The sequence below is a fragment of the Camarhynchus parvulus genome, chromosome 2 (assembly GCF_901933205.1).
Source record: "Camarhynchus parvulus chromosome 2, STF_HiC, whole genome shotgun sequence".
NCBI lineage: Eukaryota > Metazoa > Chordata > Aves > Passeriformes > Thraupidae > Camarhynchus > Camarhynchus parvulus.
Window position 1 is genome coordinate 129673824 of NC_044572.1, and position 25648 is coordinate 129699471.

At 41.0% G+C, this 25648-nt stretch overlaps 1 protein-coding gene across 1 annotated transcript in view; it reads right to left on the reverse strand.

The window, feature by feature from the left end:
- Positions 1-3316: 3316 nt before the first annotated feature.
- NIPAL2 (NIPA like domain containing 2) overlaps positions 3317-25648 on the reverse strand; it is a 47406-nt gene continuing 25074 nt past the window's right edge. The window contains 8 exon segments of the mRNA XM_030943228.1: positions 3317-3613; positions 3925-4019; positions 5327-5390; positions 7193-7281; positions 9626-9761; positions 13813-13909; positions 17542-17663; positions 19637-19696. Coding sequence (XP_030799088.1) covers positions 3519-3613; positions 3925-4019; positions 5327-5390; positions 7193-7281; positions 9626-9761; positions 13813-13909; positions 17542-17663; positions 19637-19696 — 758 coding nt within the window. The 3' untranslated portion in view covers positions 3317-3518.

Genomic DNA, 25648 nt, shown 5'->3' on the forward strand with positions numbered 1-25648 from the left:
CCTCCACTGGATCTTCAGAGGAAAGAATACATCCTTCTCTACAGATCCTCCTTGCTCCAACAGAACCACCCCTGACTCTTCAGAGGACTGCAGCCACATTTTCAATCAGACTACCACCAACACCCTGGCCGACAGGGTGTCAGGTTGGGTTCTGACTCTGTCAGTGTTGTTCTAGTGGACTGTATTGTTTATTTTATTCTTTTTTTCCTTCCCTATTAAAGAACTGTTATTTCCTGCTCCCATATTTTTGCCTGAGAGCCCCTTAATTTAAAATTATAGCCATTCAGAGGGGTGGGGAGGATTTACATTCTCCATTTCAGGGGAGGCTCCTGCCTTCCTTAGCAGACTCCTGTCTTTCCAAACCAAGACACTGTCCCATCACATGTTCCAGTCAGTCTGGTTGGGTCAGCTCAAAGAGCCACCCCAGCAAGGAGAAGGATGCAGATGCTTTCTACAGGATGGGTGAGCTGAACTGGCCCCAGGAAGCCGCAGGACCTCAGAGCTGGGAAGAAGAGGATGAGCCTTTTGGCAGTGCTGATCCATCCAAGCAGCTTGCCAGGTGCATGAAACCACAGGTTCAAAGCACAGAAACTCAAACCCTTATCAAGTTTGTCCTCTTTCCTTTGGTTTTAGGTGACCAGTGCCTTTCCATGCAAAATGTGAGTCTGCCAAAAGCTGGGCTGGAGTGAGTAGCAGGCAATCAGCCTGCCAGGTGAACACCAGGCCCCTCCCAGGGGCAAACAGACAAATCCAGTCCAAACTTAGTTTATTGTTTGCCAGCTGCAGCTGAAACTCTTGGTAAATGAATCCTGATATTTTACAGCAAAAATTAAACAGTCTTGCTCTGCTCCAGAGCTCCCATTTCCAGGCCCCTGGCCAGTTAATACTTCATCTCTTGCTGCAGCGTGACCAGCAGTGGAACAAGCACCAAATGAGTCCTGCTGGTCCTGGTCTGTCACAAATCCCAAGCTGGAGCCTGCGGCACCACGTGAGACACTGCCTGCCTACCACACCTTCTCCTGGTTTGATTACTGCAGATCCCATGGAGGATCTGTTCAAGAAAATTCAGTCTGCAGGCACAAATTTTGCAGCTTATCTGGCCCACATTTTTGATGTCAGGAAAAGTACTGCAAGAAAAGGACTTGTTATTAAGAAGAAGGGCTCCAGAGGTGTTGTTTTATTCCAGTGCAAAGCCTTTCCTTTTAGCAGGCATTTGTCTGTGGTGTTTGCAACCTAAGTATGGCAAGCAGAGTCTGAAAATAACATTGGTTAGAAACTGATTCTTGAAACAAGTCATGTCTGTTTCTTGGCAGAGCAGTAACAAATTCTCATAACTGAGTTTTTCCAATCCTGTAATGCATTAATTAGTTGGAATATGTTAACATCTCAAAGATCATATCAAATCACAACTTTCAATTGCACATAATTTCTACCAGTGTTTTGGTCCACAAATTATTTTGAAATACACTAGAGATAAAATAAAACACTTTAACACTTATAATTTTTTAATAAAACCATAGGAAGAAAAAACCCCCATTGTTCAAGAAGAAATCCAGTAATTTAAAATAAATAACTTTTGCCCCAGATTTTTACATTTCATTTATTGCTTTAAAGAGAAAATCCTACACCTGGTAAGCTCTATTACCTCCTGCAGCCCTCCTGAGCCATGAAAACAGGTTTCAGAAAGATGCCCAAGGCCAATAATTTAAAAATAGCAACAATACCAAATCCTTTCACCCATTTGTTTCCCAGGTCACAGAATGAAAACCCGTAGGCCTCTTATTTCCATCTTTAGCACATACTCTCACTTGAGACTTAGAAAGCAGCTTAAATTTGACTTGCAAAAGAAAGACAAGCATGTCCTTACTCCCTGGAGAAAGCCTGTAAAGGTCATGTGCTTTTTTTATTTTAATCTTTAGAAACTTGAACTCAAGATGCTAGGCAGGAAAGGAAGGCCAAGCCAAGCAGGTGGTACAAGTAAGGTGCAGACACAGAGTCTTGTCCTGTGTCAGCTGGAAAAGCCCCCATATTGAAAAACAGCTTCACATGTCCCCAAATGCCATAGTTCCTGGGACATTGCTGCACACAAAATACTGCAGCTCTGCGTGTGGTTTGCAGCATTTGGAATGAAACTGTCTTATGGATCTTCTGCTTAAAATTAAATAAACAATTACTTGGGGAAAAAAAATAGACCTGAAACAAAGTACACACAGTCTGTGGCCCCTACCCATCAGTGCCCCTACCCATAACTGCAGCTTAATTCTATCCTAAAACAAGACATGAACATTTTTCAAGAGCACTTTCATTTGTTTATGCAGGGGATGTGACCAAAACCCCTGTGCTGGCTGAGGTGGATCAATGGTACCACGCAGGGATAAGTGCACCCATGAGGAATTCCCTGAAGAAGTTTTTTGATGGGATACTGGGACAGAGAGACATCAAGATGTTCCAAATCTGAACACAAAGCCTGTACTGTCATTGTTCCCATCACTGCTGGCTCTTCAAATCAGTGTGGAGACACAACCATTTAATTAAGGGAAAATCGCACAATTACCGTGGCTCTTTGTGGTCCTGTTTTTCACAGCCTTTCCTCATGCAGAATTACCAGTGGTAACAGGAGTCACCCAACTTTTTTAGAGGTATTTTTCCAAGACATACCAAGAGAGGGACCCTGGCTACCCCACTTCCTCTGAAGAACTATGCATTTTTCTTTGCTAAAACCTTCTTTTGCTGAAAACAGAAGCTAAAACTCAGACCAGACTATGCTAAGAGATCATAGGGCCCAGCCCAGTGCAGCCCAGTGCACAGGACTCCTCTGGGAGGATGTAAAATGTCAAGTACTGTACCCTAATCCTGCCTGGGCTGGGCACCTCAGTTGTGTCCCTGTGCCCACGTGCCTGTGTTCATGGCAAACACTATCTTCCCACTGCTCACACAAGTACTGATTTCCTTGGAGGATAAGAGAATTAACCTGATGGTAGGAGATAATCAGGATTGTTCTACATCCAATACAAAATTATTTTTGTAGACACAATTCTATTTGTGTCTACTTCATACATACTTAGAGTTTTGACTCCTGAACAGGAAGGAAAGGGTTTAAAAGGGATTATATATATATCAAAATACTTTGAAATCACTTACAAAAATTCTAATTTCTCACATTTGTCTTTAAACATTTACACAGATCTGAGGGGTTCCAAAGGGGAATTTTTATAATCCTGTTCTGTGCTCATTGCATTTAAAAGCAATTAAAACTCTAAGAATGTCCTCAAGAGGCATTGATACTAGGAGAATATTCAATTTCATTAATGGCTATTTGGTTTTTGTTAAGGCTTCCTTTATCTTTAGGACACATTTGGTACAATCATGGGATAAATTAATTAGGATCAAATAATACTATGACTCATCAACATACAGGAGTTCAATGTATACGTGAATATGTTCAATAAAAAGGTGCTACTGATCCTTGTTCCAGTGGTGTTCCTCCTGTTAAATGGCATGTAAAGTGCTTTCTTCTTTCAGCTTTGCCTTTTCACCAAGTCATCTTCCTTATTCAGCGTGCCATAGCATGAACAGTGAGGATCTGGTTGTATTTTGCCTGTCAGATTTTCTCCTAAGGAAATGTGAGGAGAGAAGGAAAAAACAACAACTTTGTGAAGGATTTTAACAAAATTAATTCCCCACCAATCCATCATTTAAACATTCTTTGTTCCAGTAATCATTGTTTTCATTTGACTGGTTGTAACAATAGCTTGGAAAAACCCTGAAAAATTCTTTGAAAAATCTGTTTGGAACAGGAATAGAAATTAAGTGAACAGTATATTTATTAAATATGACTAGAGCATATTTGTGACTCAATTCTCCTAGGTCATCCCATTATCTGAAACCTCATTTAAACAGAGACAGAAAAAAAGCCCTACTTACCAGGAATATGTCCACAGTCAATAAAAGGGATTTGTAAATGCTCCTCTTTTTTATTTCTTGCAATTATAATCACACCAAGGAAAGACAGGAGACATCTGCAAAATAACAGTGGCACAGTATCATTAGAAACAGTTCACTGTATCTGAGATGAGAATTTCTTTCCATGTTTCTTTTTCAAGGACTTCCAAACCCGAGTTGCTGAGTTTATAAAGAAACACTTCTTCCTGGCAGCTCTGTAAATTTATTTTGGGCTTCTTTCAGTTTAGTTTTGCCTCCTGAAGTTTTATTATCAGTTCCAAAGACTCCACAGCCAAAATTACACTTCCAGCAATATATACCTAATCAGATGCCTGTGGGTGTGAGACCTCAACATTTGAATCCCTGAGCAAATCTTCCCAGAGCATCCAAGCTAGCATTCTAGCATGTACAATTTCATTAGCAGCTCAGTCTGGCTGCGGACAATCGACATCTCTGTTGTTTTTCTTGTTTGATTGCGTGTCTCAAGGGCAGGCTGTAAGCCAGGAACAGTGAAAAACTGCTATGGCTGGACACATCTATCTGCTGTGTGTTGGACACACAACCCCTAACTCCTAGCTGCCAAATACATGGTTGCTCATCTCCATTTTTTTGTGTCCTTCCAAGCAGTCAGACAAGATAGTGGCTGTGTGCACTTACTCCAGCCCAACTGCAGAAGATGAAGATGTCTGCAGCTATCAGCTCCATTTATTTGACAGCACTGTGTGCAAGACACTTCCAGCAGTTCTAGGAGATATTTTAAACATTTTGTGCCCATTATTATAGCTGTCACATCTCCCGAAAGTTGTTGTGGTGCTGATACCCAGGTTTCTGCTCTCACAGCACCTAGGCCATTCTTCAAAAAGATATTTAGCATGCTCTGAATTTTTCTGCAGGCACACTGTGTCTTTCTTGACACAGGGAGATGGGGGAGAGTTATTACAGTACTGCCTTGTAGGCAAGCAGCTCATATAATTGCCCATGCCTAGGGGCAGAGAAAAGCAGCCAGACACACCAGTGGAAGCTAACATGGGAGGAGATGTCTCACAGCTGTAAAAGCACCCCCTATAATTCGATATTTGGTGGAGAGCAGTGACTTCTCCTTCCTGCTGAAGGAACAGATGATGCTGGTTTTTCATTCCATCATGAGATTAGTAGTTCACAAGTGTCTCACATTTTTACATATTTGGATTCAAAGCCAGGCCTCCAAACTCCCAAAGCACAGACATCAATCTTTCCTTTAATGGTTTTTTTATCCTACTATAATGGCTATTCCATAATACTTTAATAACAAGGCGGTTTCTTCTTACTGAGAAAAGAAGAGATTGCACAAGGCAGTGCTGTTCCAGTACAAACCTTAGTGCAGATTTTAGGCTGATACACTCACCCGAAGAGAAACATGAACACGCTCAGTAAAGCTGCACTTTGGAATTCCCGATAAAATATGACCCCTGGAATGTGACAGAAACAAGAATTGCAGATCTTGACTGGCTTCCAAGTGATATGAATTACAGCTGGGAGGGTCAGGAGAAGTGTCATGCTTAAACGGAGCAAAAAAAAAAATCCCAAATAAGGTATTAATACACATTGTGATGTGTTCACTTTATGTCCTATATTCCATAATCTAGGCTTTCTCAAGATACTGCATAGGACTGGAGGAGATTTAGTCAATCAGGCTGGAACACGTGCTGGGTTAGTAATTGCACAGATGCATGTATCTTTTGCATTGTCAGCAACAATTTCTGTGCAGGTCAAACTCGAGGTCTTACTCACAAGCAGCGACATACCAATACAGCTGAGAGGTTCTTCATGGACTTCGTTAAGCTACTCCAGCAGAGCATGTGGACATCTTAACTCCAATTGGGAACAGATTTTCAATAACTAACTGTGTCCCTGAGGTTTACTCCAAATGAAGGGCTCCAGCAGCCAAGTTTGCCAAATCTTTCTGGCTGAAGGGATCACTAGCTCTTTCTGGTCGCCCCTCTTCCAGGAATTAGCACCTCTGTAGTGGAGGTGACAGAACCAGATGTGTATCTGGATCTCAGCTGCCCCTATTAACAGCCAAGTATATTAGCTTTAAACCACTGATGAGCACAGCTTTGCTTAGAAATGCCAGTGGGACCCAGTGCAGCTGAAGTGTGACTGTGTCTTCAAAAGCTGTAACTAGGGATGGGGGAATCATGACACCAGGTACCTTCTACGAGCACCCCAGCAAGATTCAGCAGAGGTTGCTTTTCTAAGCCCTACACTGGTTTAACTAACCTGGTGCAAATGCATGTGTATCCACTCTCAAAGCTATTAAGCCATTCCTGAATAGGTACTTGATCTTATAAGGAGGCACCAGGCCAAATTCCCCATATGGTCACAAGAACACAACCCCCTTTTGGCACAAGTTTCTTCTCGGTCACAAAGTGTAGGTCTCTTCTAACACAGGTGTTGAGGCAATCTGTGCGTGAAGCTAACTCCCCTTCTCATTAATGGCAGCTCTGCATGAGAAACTCCTGCACAGCAATGACAGGAAAGCCCCCAGCGTGCGTTAAAATGAGTCATAAATGTTCTAACAACATGATCATTTTGGCTCATTGCTGATACAGCATCTTAGTCGTCCTCCCAGCTCATGTTCTTGCGCTGCACACCATTTCCAAGATTTGCAGTTCCTCTTTAACAATGCTGAGTTCAAAGTTCTCACCCAGAATAAAATGTTAAATGCTTAAAAAGTTTTTGTAGTCATTTTATTTCCTTCACTTAACCCAGAATTCCACCTTCTGAAATGGAATATACGCTAACTACTATGAAGCACAGCTGGTTGTCATTTGAGTAGTTTGCCAGGCTGTTAAAATTACTCTACCAGTTCGTATAGGGAGAGACTGGTGTGCACATGGTAAATGCATTTACTGGATGTGAATAGGAGGCTAGAATAAATGCAGGTACTTCTAGTAAGCCAGCAAGGTACAGTGAATCACACATGATCTATTTTGGAAAGGTTAGAATTTGATTATTTTTCTAGAATTATAGAAAGATTTGGGTTGGGATGAACCTTAAAGATGATCTAGCTTTAACACCCTACCATTTATTTTGTTTCAGAAGTTGTGAACTTATTTATTTTTCAGAATTTAAACACCTATGACTTAGGAAAAAATTATTTCTGTGAAGACAAATATGATGGGTTTGGGTTTCTATTCACAGGGTTCCTGTTCTTGAAAACCTGATGTTTAAAAAATCTTTCTGTAGAGGAAGAAGGTCAGAAACAAACCTGAAATGATGGCACTGCTGGTGAAGAACACAAAATTAATGGGGACAACTGCTGTTGCTTTGTACAGATGCATTGCTTGATTCAAGAACCTGAAAGATAAGCATTATTGTATCTCATGCCTACAGGAGATCCCTTGCACTTTAGGTCAGGTTAAGCCACTTCTTGTCAGTTTAACAATAAGTGTGACCATTTCTTACCACAATAGCAAGTAGCCCTGGACAGCACACACATACTGAATTTACTTTCTGGTTCTGACTCTGCAGAGTACAAATGAATAGGTGAAAGGAAAAAGGTTGGCATGGATTCTTCTGGCCACAGGCTTTCAATGGACACATTTTTGAAGCATTGCTGGAAAAATTTTGTCTGCTACAGATAAGGGAGGAATGCTGGGGTATTATTGCTTATGATCTGCATTGGTTCTTGGAAGCAGTGCTGCCTGCAAGCAGCCAGGGACAAGTTGCTCTAATTCAAACAGGTTGTGTAAGGGTACATTGGCATCATGGACATGAACATGTGAGTTCTCATAGGAACTGTTTCACTTTGCTGAAGTCCACATTGCTGCTACTGCTCACTCCAGTTTGGCTGAAACACCTATTTGTATGTTTATCCATGCAACCATACCCAGAAACACTGTCCTGCACGGAAAGTCCAGGAAAGCGGCTTCAAGCTCCTTAGGTTGGAAACTCTCTGCCCTGCTCTTCAGAAAGGCAACATGACCTCTCACCAGAACCATGAGCAAGAGTGTGCAGGACCACAGGAGCATGTATTGCACACAGACCTGCAGGACTGAGACACTGGCCAGGGAGTAGCCTGCACAATCTGCAAAAAGGCAAAGCAACTAACCCACTTGTACAGAGACCACAGCTATCACCATTCACCCATAGAGTGATGAATCATGAGCTGACATCGTGGATGCACCTGTAGATAGTCCGTTATGTGAATGGTCATTTCAGAGAGAAAAATCAGGAGTCTGCAGACTATATTCAAGCCTGTAAAAAGAACCACACTTGAACATTTCTCTGGTGCAATATATGCGCACAGTAAAAATCCAAGCTTGGATCTGTTTTAGCCATTAAAATAATTGCGTGGTTATTTTAGCAACTGTTGAACAGTCTCCATGGTGCTTTAAAAATAAAGAAATCCTACATATCCACAGGATAGTCAGGATTTTGAAGTCATTGAAAACACCTCATTATTTTCTCCCATTTGCAACAAACTTGGTCACGGGGACTAAATCAGTGATAGCAAGGCCCGGTGTTGGATCCAGGAGATTGTTGCAGCACAGGCTGTTCTCAGCTAATGAATGACAGTCATATAAAATAAGAGAGCAAACAAATAAAATGGAAAATTTAGACTGACAGCCCTGTCCATGTTAGAAAATGCATCTAAAAGAGTAGAGAGAAAGGGACACTGAGCCCAGGGAATGAAATGGACCTGTTTCACTTCTGCTTTAATTTTGGCCAGCAAAAGAACGAAAGAAAAAAATTACAAGATGGAGAGTTTAATTCAGCAGCTTCTTATTTACCAAGCTCTTATTTCCTATTGTGAATGCCCGGAGCTTTTCTCCCAGTGAAGACAAGCTGGATGTAAATCACTTTATAATCTGTTACCAGGGAGTTCCTGAGTCAGCCATGGAGAGTCAGTGCATAATAATGCATGGACTTTCTGATTCCACATGGGAATGGTATGTTCTGCCATGAAAAAGCTGGGTTGGCTTTTCTACCGGAAAATAATCAAGCAAGGAACTACTCAGGCTCACACTGGAGCAGTCTAGATGAGATTACTGAAGGCTGCTATCAGCACCAGAAGCAGAGGGACAGGCAGAAAGGGAACAGCCTCTGTTCAGCTGCAAGACATATTTTACCATGCTGCCACCCCCAGCAATCTGCACAGGCAGCATAAACAAATCACTTCACAGAGCAGAGGCCTGCAGGGGAAACTTGGAAGGTACAGCCGGGCAGGATAGCAAAGTGCAAGATGCAGATTTAACAGAGGCAGGGAGAACGTTGGGGTACACTCCCTTCTCCAGTCTGACTAGGGCCATAAAGCTGGGGAACAGACGTAGATAATGACGATAATCATGGTCATTTGATTATTCAGCAATACAGATTTCTAAAAGTAACCCCCAAATGACTACATAAGCATAAATTTCACTTAGTGTGTTAAGACCTGTGCCAAAACTAGACAATAAAATTTAGGAAGACCTTGTTGACGGTGATAATGAGAGGAGATGGTGTCCATAACAATCAATTATAAACTAAGAAATAAAGTTTAAATAAACAATACAACCAGCTGGAGGCAATTTTTGCATCTGTCAAGGCTCTGCCAAAATTTGTTGCCTTAATTTGCAACTTGTATCTGGAATCATTATCAGTACCAAACTGTCACATAAAACATGTATGAAGGTTAGTAGGTAAGTAGAATCTCACTTACTTGATTTGGAAAGCACAAGAAGTTGCCATTAAAACACTCATGATATAGAAAATGGAGTAAGTTAGCTGCATTTTCCCCTTCACAGAAAGTGCTATCATGCTGGACACAGCCTTAACAGCAATGACAGTCAGGGATGCTGGAAGGGAAAGAAAGAGATTAGCAGGGCAGCACTCAGATTAGCACTTCAGTGCATCACTGAGGGAGGACAAGGATCCAGGTCAGAGCCACAGGACTGATCACTTACAATAAGACCGAGGAAGGACTTGGGCACCTAAAACAAGTGTATGATTTGATAAATGCTTGCTAAGCTACTGTCTAAGCTCAGTGGCCTGAGATTCAAGTACACTTTATGTTTTGCCTTTAAGTCTTTTTAGCACACTGGACTCCCAGTTGAAGGTGGTACAACAGCCTCCACACCTTCCAGACATACTTTATTTACTCCACATACTTTATTTAGCTAATTTGGAGCCCATATTACAGCGTTCAGGAGAGATCTGAGAGGTCTGCCCATCTGTTTAAAGCAGTTAGGATGCCTCTTTATAGCAGCCTGCATGTGTCTCTGATAGCCTCAAATAACTCATCATCCTCAGGATTTCTCTTCTGAAACTGAGCTGGACAAAGCTGACTTCTGGGATCACATCCCAAAGCACCTAACTCTCCCCATGCATTATATATATGAAAAGCAGACAAACAACACAGGAGTCTGCACTTCATTTCAAGAGCCAGGCTCTCGAGACCATTTACTGGATTTATCCCACAGAAAGAGTATTTCAGTAGTGTATTGTCAATCCATTTAATCACTATCATTGTATCACCACAAACAAATTTCAGACAGCAAGCAATGGGTTTTATACACGTCACCAGTTCAGAGAGGTTTTGCAAGAGAAATCTTTCAGAAAAGGGGCTGAGAGTTTAGCTAAGAGTTACTTTAGATTTCCTTCTGGAGCTCTTGGTTTGTGGAAGCTAACCAAAGAAGTCTGTTATTACTGCAAATGAAATGTAACAAATTCAAAAAACCCTGAAAAATTCAAGAGTCAGGCTGCAGAGATGACCTTTGAAGAAAGGTAATTAATTGTCAGGAGCAGCATCCCCAGCTGAGATCCAGTTCCACCCTGGTGCAGAGCTGAGGAGTGTTGGATTTCAGTGCTCTGATTCATGCTCCTGTAACATTTGGATTGGCAAGGAGACCTGTGCTGTGCAAAAGGTTCAGGCCAAAGGCTGGGAGAAAAGGAGGGGGAAGAAGAATGAATGCAGGTTCGTGAGTTTGATTGCAAGCATTTTTCTTATAGAAAGTCCAAAAGTTCAGAGGGAGTTTTAAGAGTTGCATACATCCTGTGATGATCCTGTTCATGACCACGAAATTCACCATTTTCATGACAACCTTTCCCCCCAGCACTTCACTTCTTTCTCTGTAATGGAAACAGGTGAAGTGCTTCAACAGACACAGCTGTGAAACTGAGCAGAGGTCAAACACTGGCCTGCAGTGGTGCAAATGCTGTGATACAAAGCCAAAAATACACTCAAGCCCCAACAAGACATCAACATAAAACTGAGATTTGCACCCTAACATGGGGAAGTTATTTGAAAAGAACACTTACAGGTAAAAATTAGTATTTTGATTTGTCATGCTAAGGGTAAAGATTGCTATTATTTTTTTCTGATGAAAGGCCAGTTTCCACACCTTAAAATTTTAACAAGACAGAAATGAAAGCACCAGAAGGTTTGGTTGGTCGGTTGGTTTCTATTCTTTGAGAAGTGAAATTATCTTTTTCATTAAAGGAACTCCAAAACGAATTTCAAACCTGGAGTTGTTTTCTCTGTCAGAATGACCTCCCCTCAAAGCTAGTGTGACAAATGATGTCACTTTCCAGCTGTTAGGGCAGAAACCTCTGAAATCCCACTATAATCTGAAATGTTTTTCCCAAACTTATAATAACTGAATGTATACATGAGGTAAGATGATTCTTACCAAATGAATCTGCAGAATTGTACTAAGCAGAACATCATCAGATTTTGTGATCACCTCTGTATTTTCTTGAAGGTGAAAGTAGCTTGCATATGCAGTGAAACACAAGGCTGCCCTCTCTGTAAAGAAACCTTTCCACATTTAATTTACATCATGGAGTATGAACACTCCACCAGGACTATATCACCTTCCATGAGCACTCACCCCTTCAGCAGGCAGGGCCTTGCAAGGGCAGTGCCTGTGTCACACAGCTGGGAGCAAAGTAATGGACAATTTTCCAGCCCTTCCATCACTTCACTCAGCAGAAAGGTCAGAGACCAACCAGAGTGGTCCAAGTGTGGATTTGTGGGGACTGCCAGGCTCCAGGACAGCTGCAGGAACCAGAGTCAGATGCAGTTCTGAGTTTCACGCTCAAGGGAAATGTCAGTATTTCAGAAGGTCCCATGAACCAGGATTTGCTTGTTTGTGTCTTTTTTAACAGAGCAGAAACAATGACACATTTTTCCTCAGGTTGCATAAAGTCACAAAAACCTCAGCAGCCCCCAGCTGAAAATGTATTTTTGGTTGGTTGCAGGCAGAGCAGCAGACTGCAGTTAGTGCCTGCCAGGGCACGGGTTTGCAGCCCTGCTGCTGCTCCGCATGTCCCTCGTGTCCCTTTGCCCCCGGGGCTGGCAGGACACGGGGCAGAGGCAGCAGGCCTGGCCAGACCCACGGCCCAGCTCCCCCAGGGCTTGCTGGGGGCAGCATCATGGTGGGCCAGCCCACAACTGCAGCAGTGATGTGCAGGAACACATCTGGAAATCTTCAGGCTTCCAGTTATGCAGGAGGAGGAACTGGACCCGGTCCAGGACTGGCTGGACCTTTGCTCAGGAGTGCACAGTGCTCCACACTCCTCACAGCCATGCTGGAAGCTGCAGAGCAGCTCAGGAGAGCTTTGCCAAAGCTCCAAGGCTCTGTGCTAGGAGCTGGGGGTAGCCACACTCACCTGTGCCAGGAGCGGGGGATAGCCACACTCAGCTGTGCTGGGAGCTGGGGACAGCCACACTCACACTTCCCTTCCCCAAACCAACAGCAGTCAGACCTAACGCTCTGGAGGCTCTTCCATCTCTGCCTCCTGCAGGGCGCAGGGAAATCCTGCAATGCTTCTGCACAGCTACAGATCCTAATACTCCTAGGGCTGGGAAACCTACATAGGAAGACTGTCCCCAAAAAGTTGTTCCAAGAGTCTGAGTTTTTAGCTGAGTAAGAAACCACTCGGGGTTTCTGCCCTGAAGGAAGGGAGTTAATATATCTGTTAGGGTTTTTACATTCAGTTAAATCCAAATTTTGTACCTGGCAAAATTTAGTGAAATTCTATTTTATCAAAAACCCTCATGATCATCTCCATTAGAAATGCAAGTCTTTGCAGACTGCAAGTCTTTGCACCCACTGAAATCAGAGAAAAAATAACCTTTGACTTCGATGGCACCTTTCACTTCAACCAAGGATCTGTGCCCCCTGAGGGTTTCATGGACAAATGACAAGACAAGGACAGGAGAATTTGTCACATGGAGTGGTGAAAATTCTTGATATAACCCTACAATCACAGGAGCTTTAGAGATGAGCTCCTGACATTTCTCAAAATGGATTCAAGTTTAACTTTATTGAAAGATGCCAATAAAATTATCTCCTGTATTTTCTCTGGTTATTGATTGTGATGACAATGATGGAAAACAAACTTCAGTGGCCCACTGAGTTCTTGTTCTTCAGGAAAGGTGGTAAAATATGAAATGTTGCATATTCAAGTAGTCATAGATAATTTGAAGTTGTTGTACAGTCACAGCATATCACTGCACTTGTTTACAGAGCATTTACAAGGTGCTCTGTTTTAGAGAACAGATTTTCACAGCCTGCTCTCCCAAACAAAGTTTTGGATAGTCCACTTTTCCAGGATCAAAACCTAAATTTTTATTTAAAACAAGTTTCAGAATATCATTACACATAACATATTAATTTGAGGGTATCTGTAAAAAGAAATAGCAATAAACATAGAAACTATGTTTAAAAATCAGCTTTTCTCTTCAGAAAGAGACCCCAGTAAAAATCATCTGAAATGTTTCACTGATTCTTCTTCAAGCACACTGCTTTGAAATGGCTCTAATCTAAAGTGTCTGGAGAGATGGAGTGACAAGGAATTATCAAGTAACAGACAGGAACATTAAAGTGAATAATATGTTCTTACCCAGTAGAGCTACCATCATTAACAAAACCATGATGTGTTTCACAGCCTTTCTTTTGTAAAAATAGAGGAGAATGCAGAATATTAGAATTTCTAAAATCTGAAAATAAAAGAAAAGAAAGTTAGAGCTGTGAAACTATGTAACGAATGAATGCTTCATTCAAAGTCTTTGAGATGTCACATTCATTTTTGCTTCTCTACATGTTCAAGCAAAGAATGGCTTTATAAAATATCTTCTGCTAAAAAAACCAAAACTATTGACAGCTGACTGAGTTATCAAACAACTGTTGTCATTTATCTTTCCTGTTATAGCAAAAGCTAAACTTTGAGCATTTTTTATATCTTCAGTTTTTCATTACCTCAGTCCAACCCCTGGTAGTTGCAGGTAGTGGCAGGTAGTGCCAAGCAGCACCAGCTTTGACTGAACCAGGTCATCATAGCTGGCTCTGTCCATCACCCCTCTGTTGGTCCTCAACATTTCATCATCTCTTCTCTTGCCAAAACTACAATAAAGTTCCACTGTCATCTCCCCCTGCTTAAAAGCAAAACAACCCACCAAGAAGACACATCTGAAAGGAAACAGCCAAGCAAAACAATCAAAAGGACACTGGAGTCCCTGATGGCAGCTCTGGAAGGGGTGCACAGGTCTGTGTGCATGGTCACTTCTACCTCCTGGGGAAACCCAAAAAGCAGCCATGGTGTAGGGCTAGAGATGGCAGTCCTGTGGCCAAACCTAGGGAGATAAATGATTGCTTTTCAGGGCTGCTGTTTAAGTTTACTCAGCTCTGTGAAGTCTCACATGCTAAGCTGGAAATCCAAACAATTAGTTCTCAGTGCTGCCCAGCAGCCTAACTATTCTTCTGTGGTTCTCTGCCACTTGGTGACCGACCTACAGGTCATCTTCAATCAGAAGACAAGGGAGAGTCTGTGACAATTAAGTTATACTGCAAGCAGAGTCCATGGCTCCTAACAGGGGCTCACACAGCTGGGGTGCCCCAGCTGCTGCCTAAAATTGTTTTCTGAGAACTACCCAAAACAGACCTTAGTCTCATCACTGATAGTGTGATGTGGTAGTGATAAATTTGAAGTCCAGGAATGGGAAGGGCATAGATTATATCAGCTTCACATACTCTGTTTAGATGAAGGAACTTTACCTGCTTACAATCATCTTTACTATTACAGCCAATCTCTACTAAGGTCTCCTCAAGCCCACATGTCATCAACATTTTTTAATAATCATGTTTTCCATGTTTCTAAGCTCTACCAGAAGGCACCAAAACAAAATACCACATTGGCTGCCTCAAATGCTTTTCTGACATATAGAGGATGGTCTTCGAGGCACTTCAAAAGAAAAGCAGAAGTGTTTTGAACCTGATTTTGCAGAGATTAAATATTAACAATCCAATTCTTACTATGCTTCTGTTTAGGGAAACCTAAGAGCTTCATCTATAATTTACGTCTTCTGTAGAGATTCCAAGTGCACATAAGCAAAAGAGAAAAAAAAACAAACTAGGGTAGTCATTCCTGCTCAGACATAATTATGCTACTGCAGAGTCTCAGAAGGTGACTCAAAGTTGTCTTGTGGGAATTAGAGGCTACTTCTGCAGAATATACCAGTGGAGTGCCACATGGGGATGGTTTACCACCCACAGAGAGCATTTGGTACCATTGGAGCTTTGTATTTCTCAGCAGACCACACTTTGGGGCTACTTTTAGAAAGACTGTTGGACTGCATTATACTTCTGTACCGTCTCCTCATTGTATATTTACACTGGAAATTCTGCAGCTTCTGCTGCACTTTTTTATATCTCAGCAGCCAACTTGTGCTAGGCATTTTACAACCAGTTCTAAAGAGCTTGTTCCCTGTCCAAAGAGGATGTTTACAGAAGGGTTTGCTTGATCTTCCAGGAGCATACCAGGGTAATCAGGCTGATATCTCAGTCTCTTGTGGAGCCTTTCGCTGGTTCCCTTTCTTTGGTCAGAAGAAGCTCAGCACAGATGAACACACGGAACAGAAGGAACACATAAAGTTTTAAATACTGTTGAGTCAAGATTTGCTGTGTATTTGCTCTGTCCTTTCCTACAACCTATCCTATACATGCAGAATTAGATGCTGGCTGAGGCAAGGAAAAGAAATAAAAGACAAACAAAGTTCAGAGGTTACCTACTACCTCCTCACAATGTCTCCTAAGAAGAATACAGCAGAGTCTTCCTACAAATTCAATTGTATTCTTGAAAACTTGTCCTGAAATTAAGTCCAAAAAGTCCTCAGGTGGGGAAAAGCCCTTTTCCAGGAACCTGTTATTTTCAAGAAAATGTGAATGGTACACCACGCAGAAATTTCTGGTGTCACTGAGTGTGGATAGGGAGTTTTCTCTCTCCACCATTTCTACATAAATGGGTGAATCAACAATTTAAAATCAGTGTCTAAAATGTCAAGCTACTTTATCATCTGTAAGTGGAACTGCATGGTAGAGGGTGATATTCAGTAGAAAAGAAAGAGCATTGATATCCCCGTTTTGAACTCCCTCCTCTTACTCTGCTGATTGCATGGACTTCTTGAAGCTCTTGTAGATGCTGAAGCTATCCTTACTGGGTACCCCAAAACTCTTGGGTATTGCCTTCCAAAGCCTCTCCACGCATGATTAAAAGTACATGTTGTGAGTTATACAGCATGAATATTAATTTTTTCCACTGAGCTGAATCAGCATCTTCCAGGATCTTTTAAATGGCACAAAAAATTGAAAGAGAGTTTAAAATGCACAGCAAATTGAAAGAGAGGATCAGTGTGTTTTATGGTAGCATGTGATCTGTGTTTAATCAGTAGTTAATGGATAGTTAGATGCACGTAAAGTCTGCAAGTTGGCTAAAAGATTAAGGTCCTTAAACTGCCTACTCAGTGGCTTTCTAACTGAGATTCCTACTAAGAAAAGCCTGGGCACTAAGAATCTAACTTGACTGAGTCCCTATTCTGGGAAATAGTAACTGCTTCTGAAGCTCCTATATTGCATTTTTACATTCAGCTGGAGGAAAACATTTTCAGCTTTCCAGAGGAAAAGAGGGACAGAAATTCATCCTACTCACTCTGATCTTGTTCCTGATGTTAATTAAATACATCAAAGAAGATATATGATGTTTGAAGTTTGTTTAAACATACATTAACCAAAATAGTATTTTTGTATTTGAATTCTATCTCAGGTTCAGATTAACCTAAATAGCAGAGAAGTAGGCCACCCCTTCACATCTCAGCTCCATACTGAGCTCCTTACAGCCAGGCTTAACAATATGGGAATAAAACAGAGTGATACGAAAGACAAAAAGTAGAACCAAGAACATAGATAGCCTAATTTTTAAAAGCACAATTCCACCACATTCCAGAAAAGCCCTCAAATTTAGATGTACAGGCAGACAAGGTGGCATGAACATATATATAGGAAATTTAAACAGTACCAATATTTAGGTTTTCCCTCAAGTTCCCCAAATATTAAAATCTTTCCACTCTTGTTAATCCTGCGCAATTACGACTTTCCCCTGACATGAAGTTAAAAATTATCTTTTGTTGCTGCATATTTTCAGTTTGGATTCAGTAGGATGATGAGGGACTTTCTCTCCCTTGAAAGTCATACAATTTATCTTCAGGAGCAGTTTTTCTACCACTAATTCATAATGCTATAAAAAGCCCAGTAACTCCAGTTTTTCTGAGTAAGGGAGTAGCATGAACCAGATACTCACTGAATATACCAAAAAAGGCCAGCTCACTAAGTAATTCCGCACTTGTCTTGCTGTGAGCTCTTGAGGTACGTTTGGAGCAAATGTGACCAACAAGAATATCCCTGTTATTGTCAGCGTTCCTCCTTTAAAGAAAAGGACATGTTACTTTGGCAATACAGTGCTAGGTAATCATGGTTAAACCTGATTTCCATCTGATTGGGAAATAGTTTCTAGAAGAAAATTTAGGTCCTTTTAAACAGATCTATACTTAGACAATTAGATTGCCTTGCATTTGTGGTCTTATCTAGTCTAATTTTTATTAAAGACTCAAAGAATTTTGGAAATGTGAAAAAAAGTTGTCAGTAAAGCTATATGAATTAGGGTTTCAGCTCAACAATGCATTTTCAAATACTGTCAATTCTAAACCCAAGTGTATGACAAAGGAGAATTAATCCTTTGTATTTCCCCCAGGCACAAAGTTCATCACACAAACTTAGCCTAAACTGAAAGGACAAGTTTCTTACTAGTGCAGTCAATTAGATCATTAACCATGTAAATAAACATGACTGTGCCAAAGTCAGTGTGGCCACAGAGATCTTCACCAGCCACCAACCTGCCCTGGAAGCATCAGATGCAACACACATGTGCCAGTCCAGTGCTCAAGTGAAGCTGTCATAGGGCCAACATTCTGGCTGCTCCCTGTTGCATTTGCAGATCTATGAACTGTTTTATAAAAGGATGATTTGCAATAGACTGTTCAGCCACTAGGCTGCCAGGGCCCCATTTCAAGGTCGAACTTGCATTATTATGCTTTTAATAAAAATCTGCAAGTTCTGCCTTGTGGACATCTGCCTGTGACAAACACAGATGTTCGCTGAAGTATCAAGATAGAAGTGAGATGATCCTAAGAACATAAACTATATTGGATTAAGGAAGATATTAGCTAATCAATTTTTCTTCAAGTAATCTTTAAAATTCTTGGTAAACCTATAAATCGGTGAGGAATGCAGGGCTCAGGAATACAAAACAAAGCACATCCGGAGGGTTTTGTTGGCACTGCTATCTCAAACAGCTCCCTTGAAAAAGCAGAACTGTGTTATATTTATGTGCTTGCAAAACCATCACCATATTTCCCATCGTACAGCTCATTCTTATGGAATGTAGCAACATTGTTAAATCCATCTTGCAAAGTCAAACTCACAGAAATAAAATAAATCAGCTGAATACCAGTTAAAGCAACACACAGTGTTTAAGGCCATAAGGGAAACATGATCAGCAAAGGGAGGGGGGGGTTTGAATTTAGCAGCTGAGCTGGCAAACTTGGATTCCAAACCTAAATAAATCGTATATAGTATTCCTGGAACGATACTGAACAGATCTCTCCAACACATTCATGAGAACAGCTGTCCTCACTACAGTTTGGACAATCAAGCCTAGATTTTAGGAACCCACAGAAATATCAGGTGCCCTGCATCAGGTGCGCTGTCCCAGTTGAGATGGCTTGGTGTAAAGCCCAAACCCTGAAACCTGCTTTTCTCTCACTATTGCTGCATTCAAGGGGAGCAGTCTTGATATGCAAAAAAATCTTGGACACAGGCAAAAAGTTGACAGGCTTTTACAGTGAAGACCACATTTCCCAGCTGAACCCTTGACAATATGATTATTTGTTTTTTTGAAGTGATAAAACTAAAACCAAAGGGAAGTTATCACTTTAAATTGAGCTTGAATTTTTGTGCAATAGCTATGCAGTAGGAAAAAATATCTTATATCTGAATAAGCAACTCAATAACTTCCCTGATTTTATTAATTCTGTGTTGTACTCATAAAGATAATACTAAAGACAACCTCAGAGGCAAAAATAGAAAATAAAAATAAATTTGAGCAATAAGGGCACATAAGGAATGAGTTACGGTTGTAAGAGGATTTGGGAATACAGTCTTTTCCTTATACATTGAAGATTCTCTTCCTTTTTATCACTTTTCCCCAATTTTGAAAGTATCTGCCTTGAAACACTTGCTTGGGAAAGTGGGAGTGTGAAGGTGGGGGGCTGCATGAGAGTTACAGCTTGCTAAGCATATGGCAGCACACATGTCTAAATTAGCAAATGCTTACTTACCCAATATATCAGCAGTCCTCATGGTCTTCTTTAGGAAAAAGACAGAAATAAATGCACTACCTAGAATAGATATATAAAGACTTTTATATATACACATATATTTGTTAGAATATCAAGTGCTACTGAAAAAACCTGTCCTGGTACAAGTTTAAATATATCTCATGGACACCATACCATGATATAAACAGCCAGCAGTCCATTCCTGCAAGCCACCAAAACTCGCTTTCTGTAAGATTTCAGATGTATCCAGCAGGCTCTTACATGGTTGAAAAGATGCAATGCCTTCCTTATTTCCCACACAGGGACACTACTTAAACTGCTCTGATTCAGTCATGTGTGGAAATGTCAGGAAAACTGGGCACTGATCAACTTTACTGTTTCACTGCCCATTTGGCTACCAAGTCACTGTATGGACTTGCTCAAGGCAAATTGCATCATAGAGCAATAAAATTCTGCTTCTTTAGTCTTCAATGTATTAGAAGATTATAAGCAAAGTAACAGCAGTATAATTAAGAAGAAGAAAGTCACTGCAAGAACATGGTATTTAGTATGAACCAAGTGGTCATGACATCTGCAGACAAACAGGGAGAAAACCCCACACATGTACGGGAGAACTCTCCATGGTCTTTCACAGTGACTTGCTCTGAGGAAGGAGAAAACTGGAAGTGAGTCCTACAAATGATTTCCTGTTTTCTGGGAAACATTTTCTCTTGTTCAGCTCTTGCATCTGACCTCTGCCAGCTCCTCGTCCTGCCTCCTCAGGATGGGCAGCATCGGGGGATGAGCAGCAGCAGTGGTTAGGGCAGGTTCTGTGGTTAGCCGCTCAGTGTGGACATGTGCTGGAGAGGAAGGAAGGGCTTTGAACTTACGATGGATGAGCCTGGGGAGACATGGCTCTATCCCAGCACACAACTACCTCTAAAAAGAAGAAAAAGAGGCTGGATAAAAGAGATGAGTAAAGTCCTCTGTGAGAAGTGCATCAGCAATGTTAGATTCATTCAGAAACCTCAAAGAAAGACTGCTCAGGAGGAACAGTGAAGGAACACATTGAAAAACTCATGGAATGTTGCTACAAGAGCTCTCTACTTGTCTACAGCGTGGTTTATTCTTGAAATAACAGTTCAACGTTTTTACAACTATCTTTGCCTCTATCTCTATTGTTCTCATGGAAAACTTAATTCGTGGTTAGCTAGTAGATGTACTCCAGAAAAATCTAGAGAGGTTCATACCAAGAGGTAAACATAGAACTGGAATTCAGCATCAGGCCTCTGTTTTCCAGTCAGTAGAAAATCAGATAGAGCTGAAGTCATAAAACTAAACTGTAGCAAGAGTGATGGGGATCTGTGCACATGAATAAGCACAATAAAAGGATCTTCAACTGAAAATGCCTCACTGAAATTAGGTTTTCTGATATGGTTTTCTTTATTCAGTTTTTCAGGGATGACTTTGCTGGAGTGAAGATGCTGATGGTATCCAGGCAACACTGACAATAGAAGAGCTACCTAGGTTTAGAAAAAAGGGACAAAAGCTGGTAAAGAAGTGGCACCATCCAAGATAGTGCAGGAATTAATTACTGCTCTATCTCCCTGCTCTCACAGCTTTTACAAATCTCACCTCAAACCGCTCACCTAGATAGTCTCTGTCACAGCAAAGAGCTGCTGCTTAAAGCACTGATACCTCAGTGATTTTTTTGCTGTTCTTTTTGTTTGTTTGTTTGTTTGTTTGTTTTGAGTACTCCATGTCGGGACTCTCTGTCTTCAGCAGAGGTCTAGTAAGTACAATTCCACTGTTGGCATCCAATTTGGGGTAATATGAGTTATGCCCAAATGTCAGCTTACAGGGATCACAGCCTCTGAGGCTGGCAGTAGGCACAAGGAGTTGCTGAAATGCAGCCAGGTAATGAAACTTGTCCCTCTGCTTTAATAATGCATTCAAATGCAGCAAGCCCTGTCTCCAGAGATAGCTGGTATTGCACCAGTGATCATGAGCTTAACAGAATCTATGTATAATTAATACTCTATGAGGTAGAGGAATATGTAGAGGAATCTAAAAATAGGAGAGGTTTTAAGAACACATATTAGGCCATCTGGGAGTAGAGAAAAAGCTGCAGTAGGAAGGGAGGCACAACACCAAGGTGAACGAGACCCAGGAGATACTTTGAACACAAAACACAGCTATCTCTGGGACAAGCTGCCAATGCTCCAGTTGCATTCATGTGAAGAAGAAAAGGAAATGGGGTAAATAAAAGAGAATAAGCAGAGAACAGTTGCACAGACCTGATGAGATGCTAGAAGACATACATGACTGATCAGAAGCCTCACAAACTCTGGCTGTTACCTCCAGAACTAAACTTTAGGCAAGTTATGGTAGCATGGCCAAGAGAATGTGATATTTTAATTTTACTTTTGTTAGTTTTCTGGGGTCTAAGCTCCCAGGTTTGACCTGGGGGTAGTCTTCCATATTCTTCAGTTTTCGAGGTAGGCTTGAATCAGATTAAAGCAAAGAATCCAAGAGCTGATTGTCTTGTTGCAGATGGGTCAGGGAGGAGGAGTACAAAAGAAGCCCTTGGAATGCAGGCTGGTGTTTGCCAGTTTTGCCTTCTGCTGGCTTTGCAGCCTTTTCTGGGTGGCAAGACAAATGACAGACATCAGAGTGCCCCCCAGGAGCCCAGTGAGAAATCCACAGCCCTCCCAGCTGCTCTGCTCCTCCTCCTGAGCTCCTTTGTGCTCCTGCTTACAACCCTGGTGCACTCAGTTGCTCAGGACATTAACTCCTCCCAAAGAGGCAGTTTAGGGCTCTGTGCCAAAAGGCCAACACACACTCTCTGCTCTCCTCTCTGCGGGGTGGCCTCCAAGCTGATCCTGCTTTGAGCAGGAACTTGGGTCAGGCACTTCGTGGGCTTCCTTCTAACCTGAGTTCTCCTAGGACTCATGAACTCTTTGCAGGAGATCAAGAGGGCATCCAGAGGCTGATAACTAGGCCTACCAGATATATGAATATAAGCCCTTACTGTATCCCAAATTCAGTTCTTAAATGCAGAACTGCTGAAACTCCCCAGACTCTCCTCTCCTTTCCTACCCTCCTTCAGACCACAGGTGAGGTGTCTTGCATCTTCCCACCTCTCCTCCTCTCTACCAGTGATGTTATACCCCCATGCTTTCCTCCTAGCCCACTTCCCCTTGATTTCAACCCATCACCACAGTGTAAGTTTAATTCCCTACCACTCAGCCCAAATTTTTCCTTTTCCATGCCAGCGTTCTTTTCCTCTTCCTTCACAGAAACTGTGCTTCCTCCTCCTCCTCCTCCATTATACTGATGTGAGAAATAAATTATTGAACATTATATTTAAGTCTGTGAGTGAATAGACTGACGAACTTGGGCAATTGCTGTGCTGAAAAGTATGAATACATCTTTGCAATGTTTTTTTTTTGTTTGCCTTCTTTTTAAAAAAAGAAACATAGAGATTGAGATCTGTGTCAAAGTGAGGAATAGTTTTCTTCTTGTTGTTTTTCTTTTGGGGGGGTTGTTTGGGGGTTTTTTTGTTTTGTTTTGTTTAAATTGGTTAGCAATAGCATACAACAATACAGAAACCCAGACAAAAATCATGTCAAAGCTGGCAGTAGCTTGGGAACAAAACAAGTAATTTATCATTGTTCTGAAGCCTTGCTGGTTTTGAACCACTGGCTTTGGGAATGCAACACATGGATAGCCCCAGGCCTGGATTATCAGCCTTCAAGACATCAAGGTATCCCTGGCATCTGAGAAGACTTGTGTACTTTTGGGTGAATTAGAATAATTTTTTAGCTTTTTCACTAATTATTAAGGTAAAACTTCCAAAAGTAGGCAGAGATCCAACTCCCATTCCCAGTGACAATGGTAGACTGCTAGATGGAGAGAAAGGTAGAAAATCTGTGAGATGATCTGTTAAGGATTAACCATCACAGAACCAGCACATCCTAAGGTAATCCTTGAGTTTGTTTCATGCCTTAATTGCATGCTTGTATTACTACCCATAATTTGAGAAATAAATAGGTCCTCTAAAATGCTTGTATATGAGAAAGCCTTTCTTAATGCTCATGAAATTCAAATGGAAAATATTATTTGACACTACATCAAAATCATGATAAATAAAAACTGTTGGGTGGAAAAGGAGGGAAAAGGGTTTGTTCAGGAACTTAACTGTTATCTAAAAATCTTCATCTTTTCATACATCAGCATAAACCAGGCTGGTTTACATTCATAATTGAAGGAATATATTAATTATATATTGAATGATCATATATTCACATATATTGAATAAATGTGTATTCATTGCAGCATGTGAACTTCAATGTAAACTGAAAAAAATGATAAAAAAATTTGAGGTTTTTTATGATATGCAATTAATTGACTTGAGGAAGGGCTGTAATGGTGCTACACATAGCTCAGTCAGCTTCTCATTCTCTTAGGAGAGTGATCATTCACAATTATCTCCATATGTAGGTTTTCTCCAGCACAAATAGAAATAAAGAGCAGTGTGATGTGTGGGTTCTGCCACTAGCAGACAATGAATGGTGAGAATCCAGCTCACAAAATAACTCCTCTGCTTCCTAGACATGAAAGCTGCAGTTAGGACTGGGTTGTATTTGTTTCTTTAAGAAGGGGATAATAGACAACAGAAGTAAAAGATAGAAAACACATACTGATTCATGGTATGTATTCTGTGTATTTTGTCTAATCCAGCCATAAAAAACTCAAGTGGGTGTGCATGATTTATTTTTCCTATGCAAAACTATTTCACTATAACTCACTATTGAACTGTTTTCCTAATACTCAAGCCATTTACAAATATGATCTTTTTACCTCTTGTTTTTACTGTCTAATCTTACACCAAATAGGTTTTGTAACTGTTAATAACTTCAAATATTATTATATTCTTTCTTTTCCTCTTTTCAGTTCCTAGATGAGTTTTATGCACTAGTTAAACAGATAGTGCTCTCATTATAAACGCAAAGACTGCTTGCACTACTGTCTTCTCCAACAGTTTTCAAAAAAAAATCCACAAAATTTCATATTTGCTTTAAATGTTAATTCTCTTAAGCTTAACAGATTCAGTCAGGTAAAGGCATTTAAATTCACCCATGCAGAAGAACACTTCACCAGTGGTCTGGATGAAATACCAAGGGAAGAGAACTAGATATGATTCCAAGACTATTGCACCTCTCTCAGTTTGTGCAACAATATTTCACTTTGAGACCAAGCATTTACTCTGTATTATGCAACTTAAGGGTGTGATTCCATCTAATCAAGCAGTTTAAGTTCACCCAGTTGATTTTGAACAGTGCTCAAGTTACGAGGATGCAGTTGCTGGCAGTCACATTCCAAGATGTGACCTCAGAATATGCTTTATATGAACAGACCCTCAGCCTGACTTCCAAGATGAAGTGATTCAGGACCCTCCCAGTACTGAAAAATTGAAGATACTTCAATCCATCCCCAAACACAAGCTATTGTGGTCTGCCACAGTGTCAGAAAATCTGGAGAGACAATGAGTTACATAGTGCATTTAATTGCTGCAGCTCAAATGACACCAGGGAACAAATTCATTACATCTAATGGACTTCTAAAACCTCTTCTTAGTTTATGTGATGGAGATTAATGCTCCACTTGAATACAAAGAAAGACATTACAGACACCTCTTCACAGCTGTCTTGCACACTGAACCTGTAACATTTCTAACATGATCAAAGATTAGTACTGGAAAAGTGGTGAACAAAACATGAAACATTTTTCCCCATCTCAGAAACTGCTCAAAAGAGAGGCCATTAAGGCGAGCTTAATTCTGGAACCTGGATTATAGGACATACACATTGCAGAGAGCAGGAAAAACCCTGAATATCCTTTTTCTTGCCTTTTCTAGACAAGTACAAATCAAGTATTTTAAAGAAGAGTTTAGTGAATGTTTCCTAGATATCATTAGTAACAGGGTCCTTAGAATTCCAAATTCTTGGGCCACAAAGATGTTACATTACA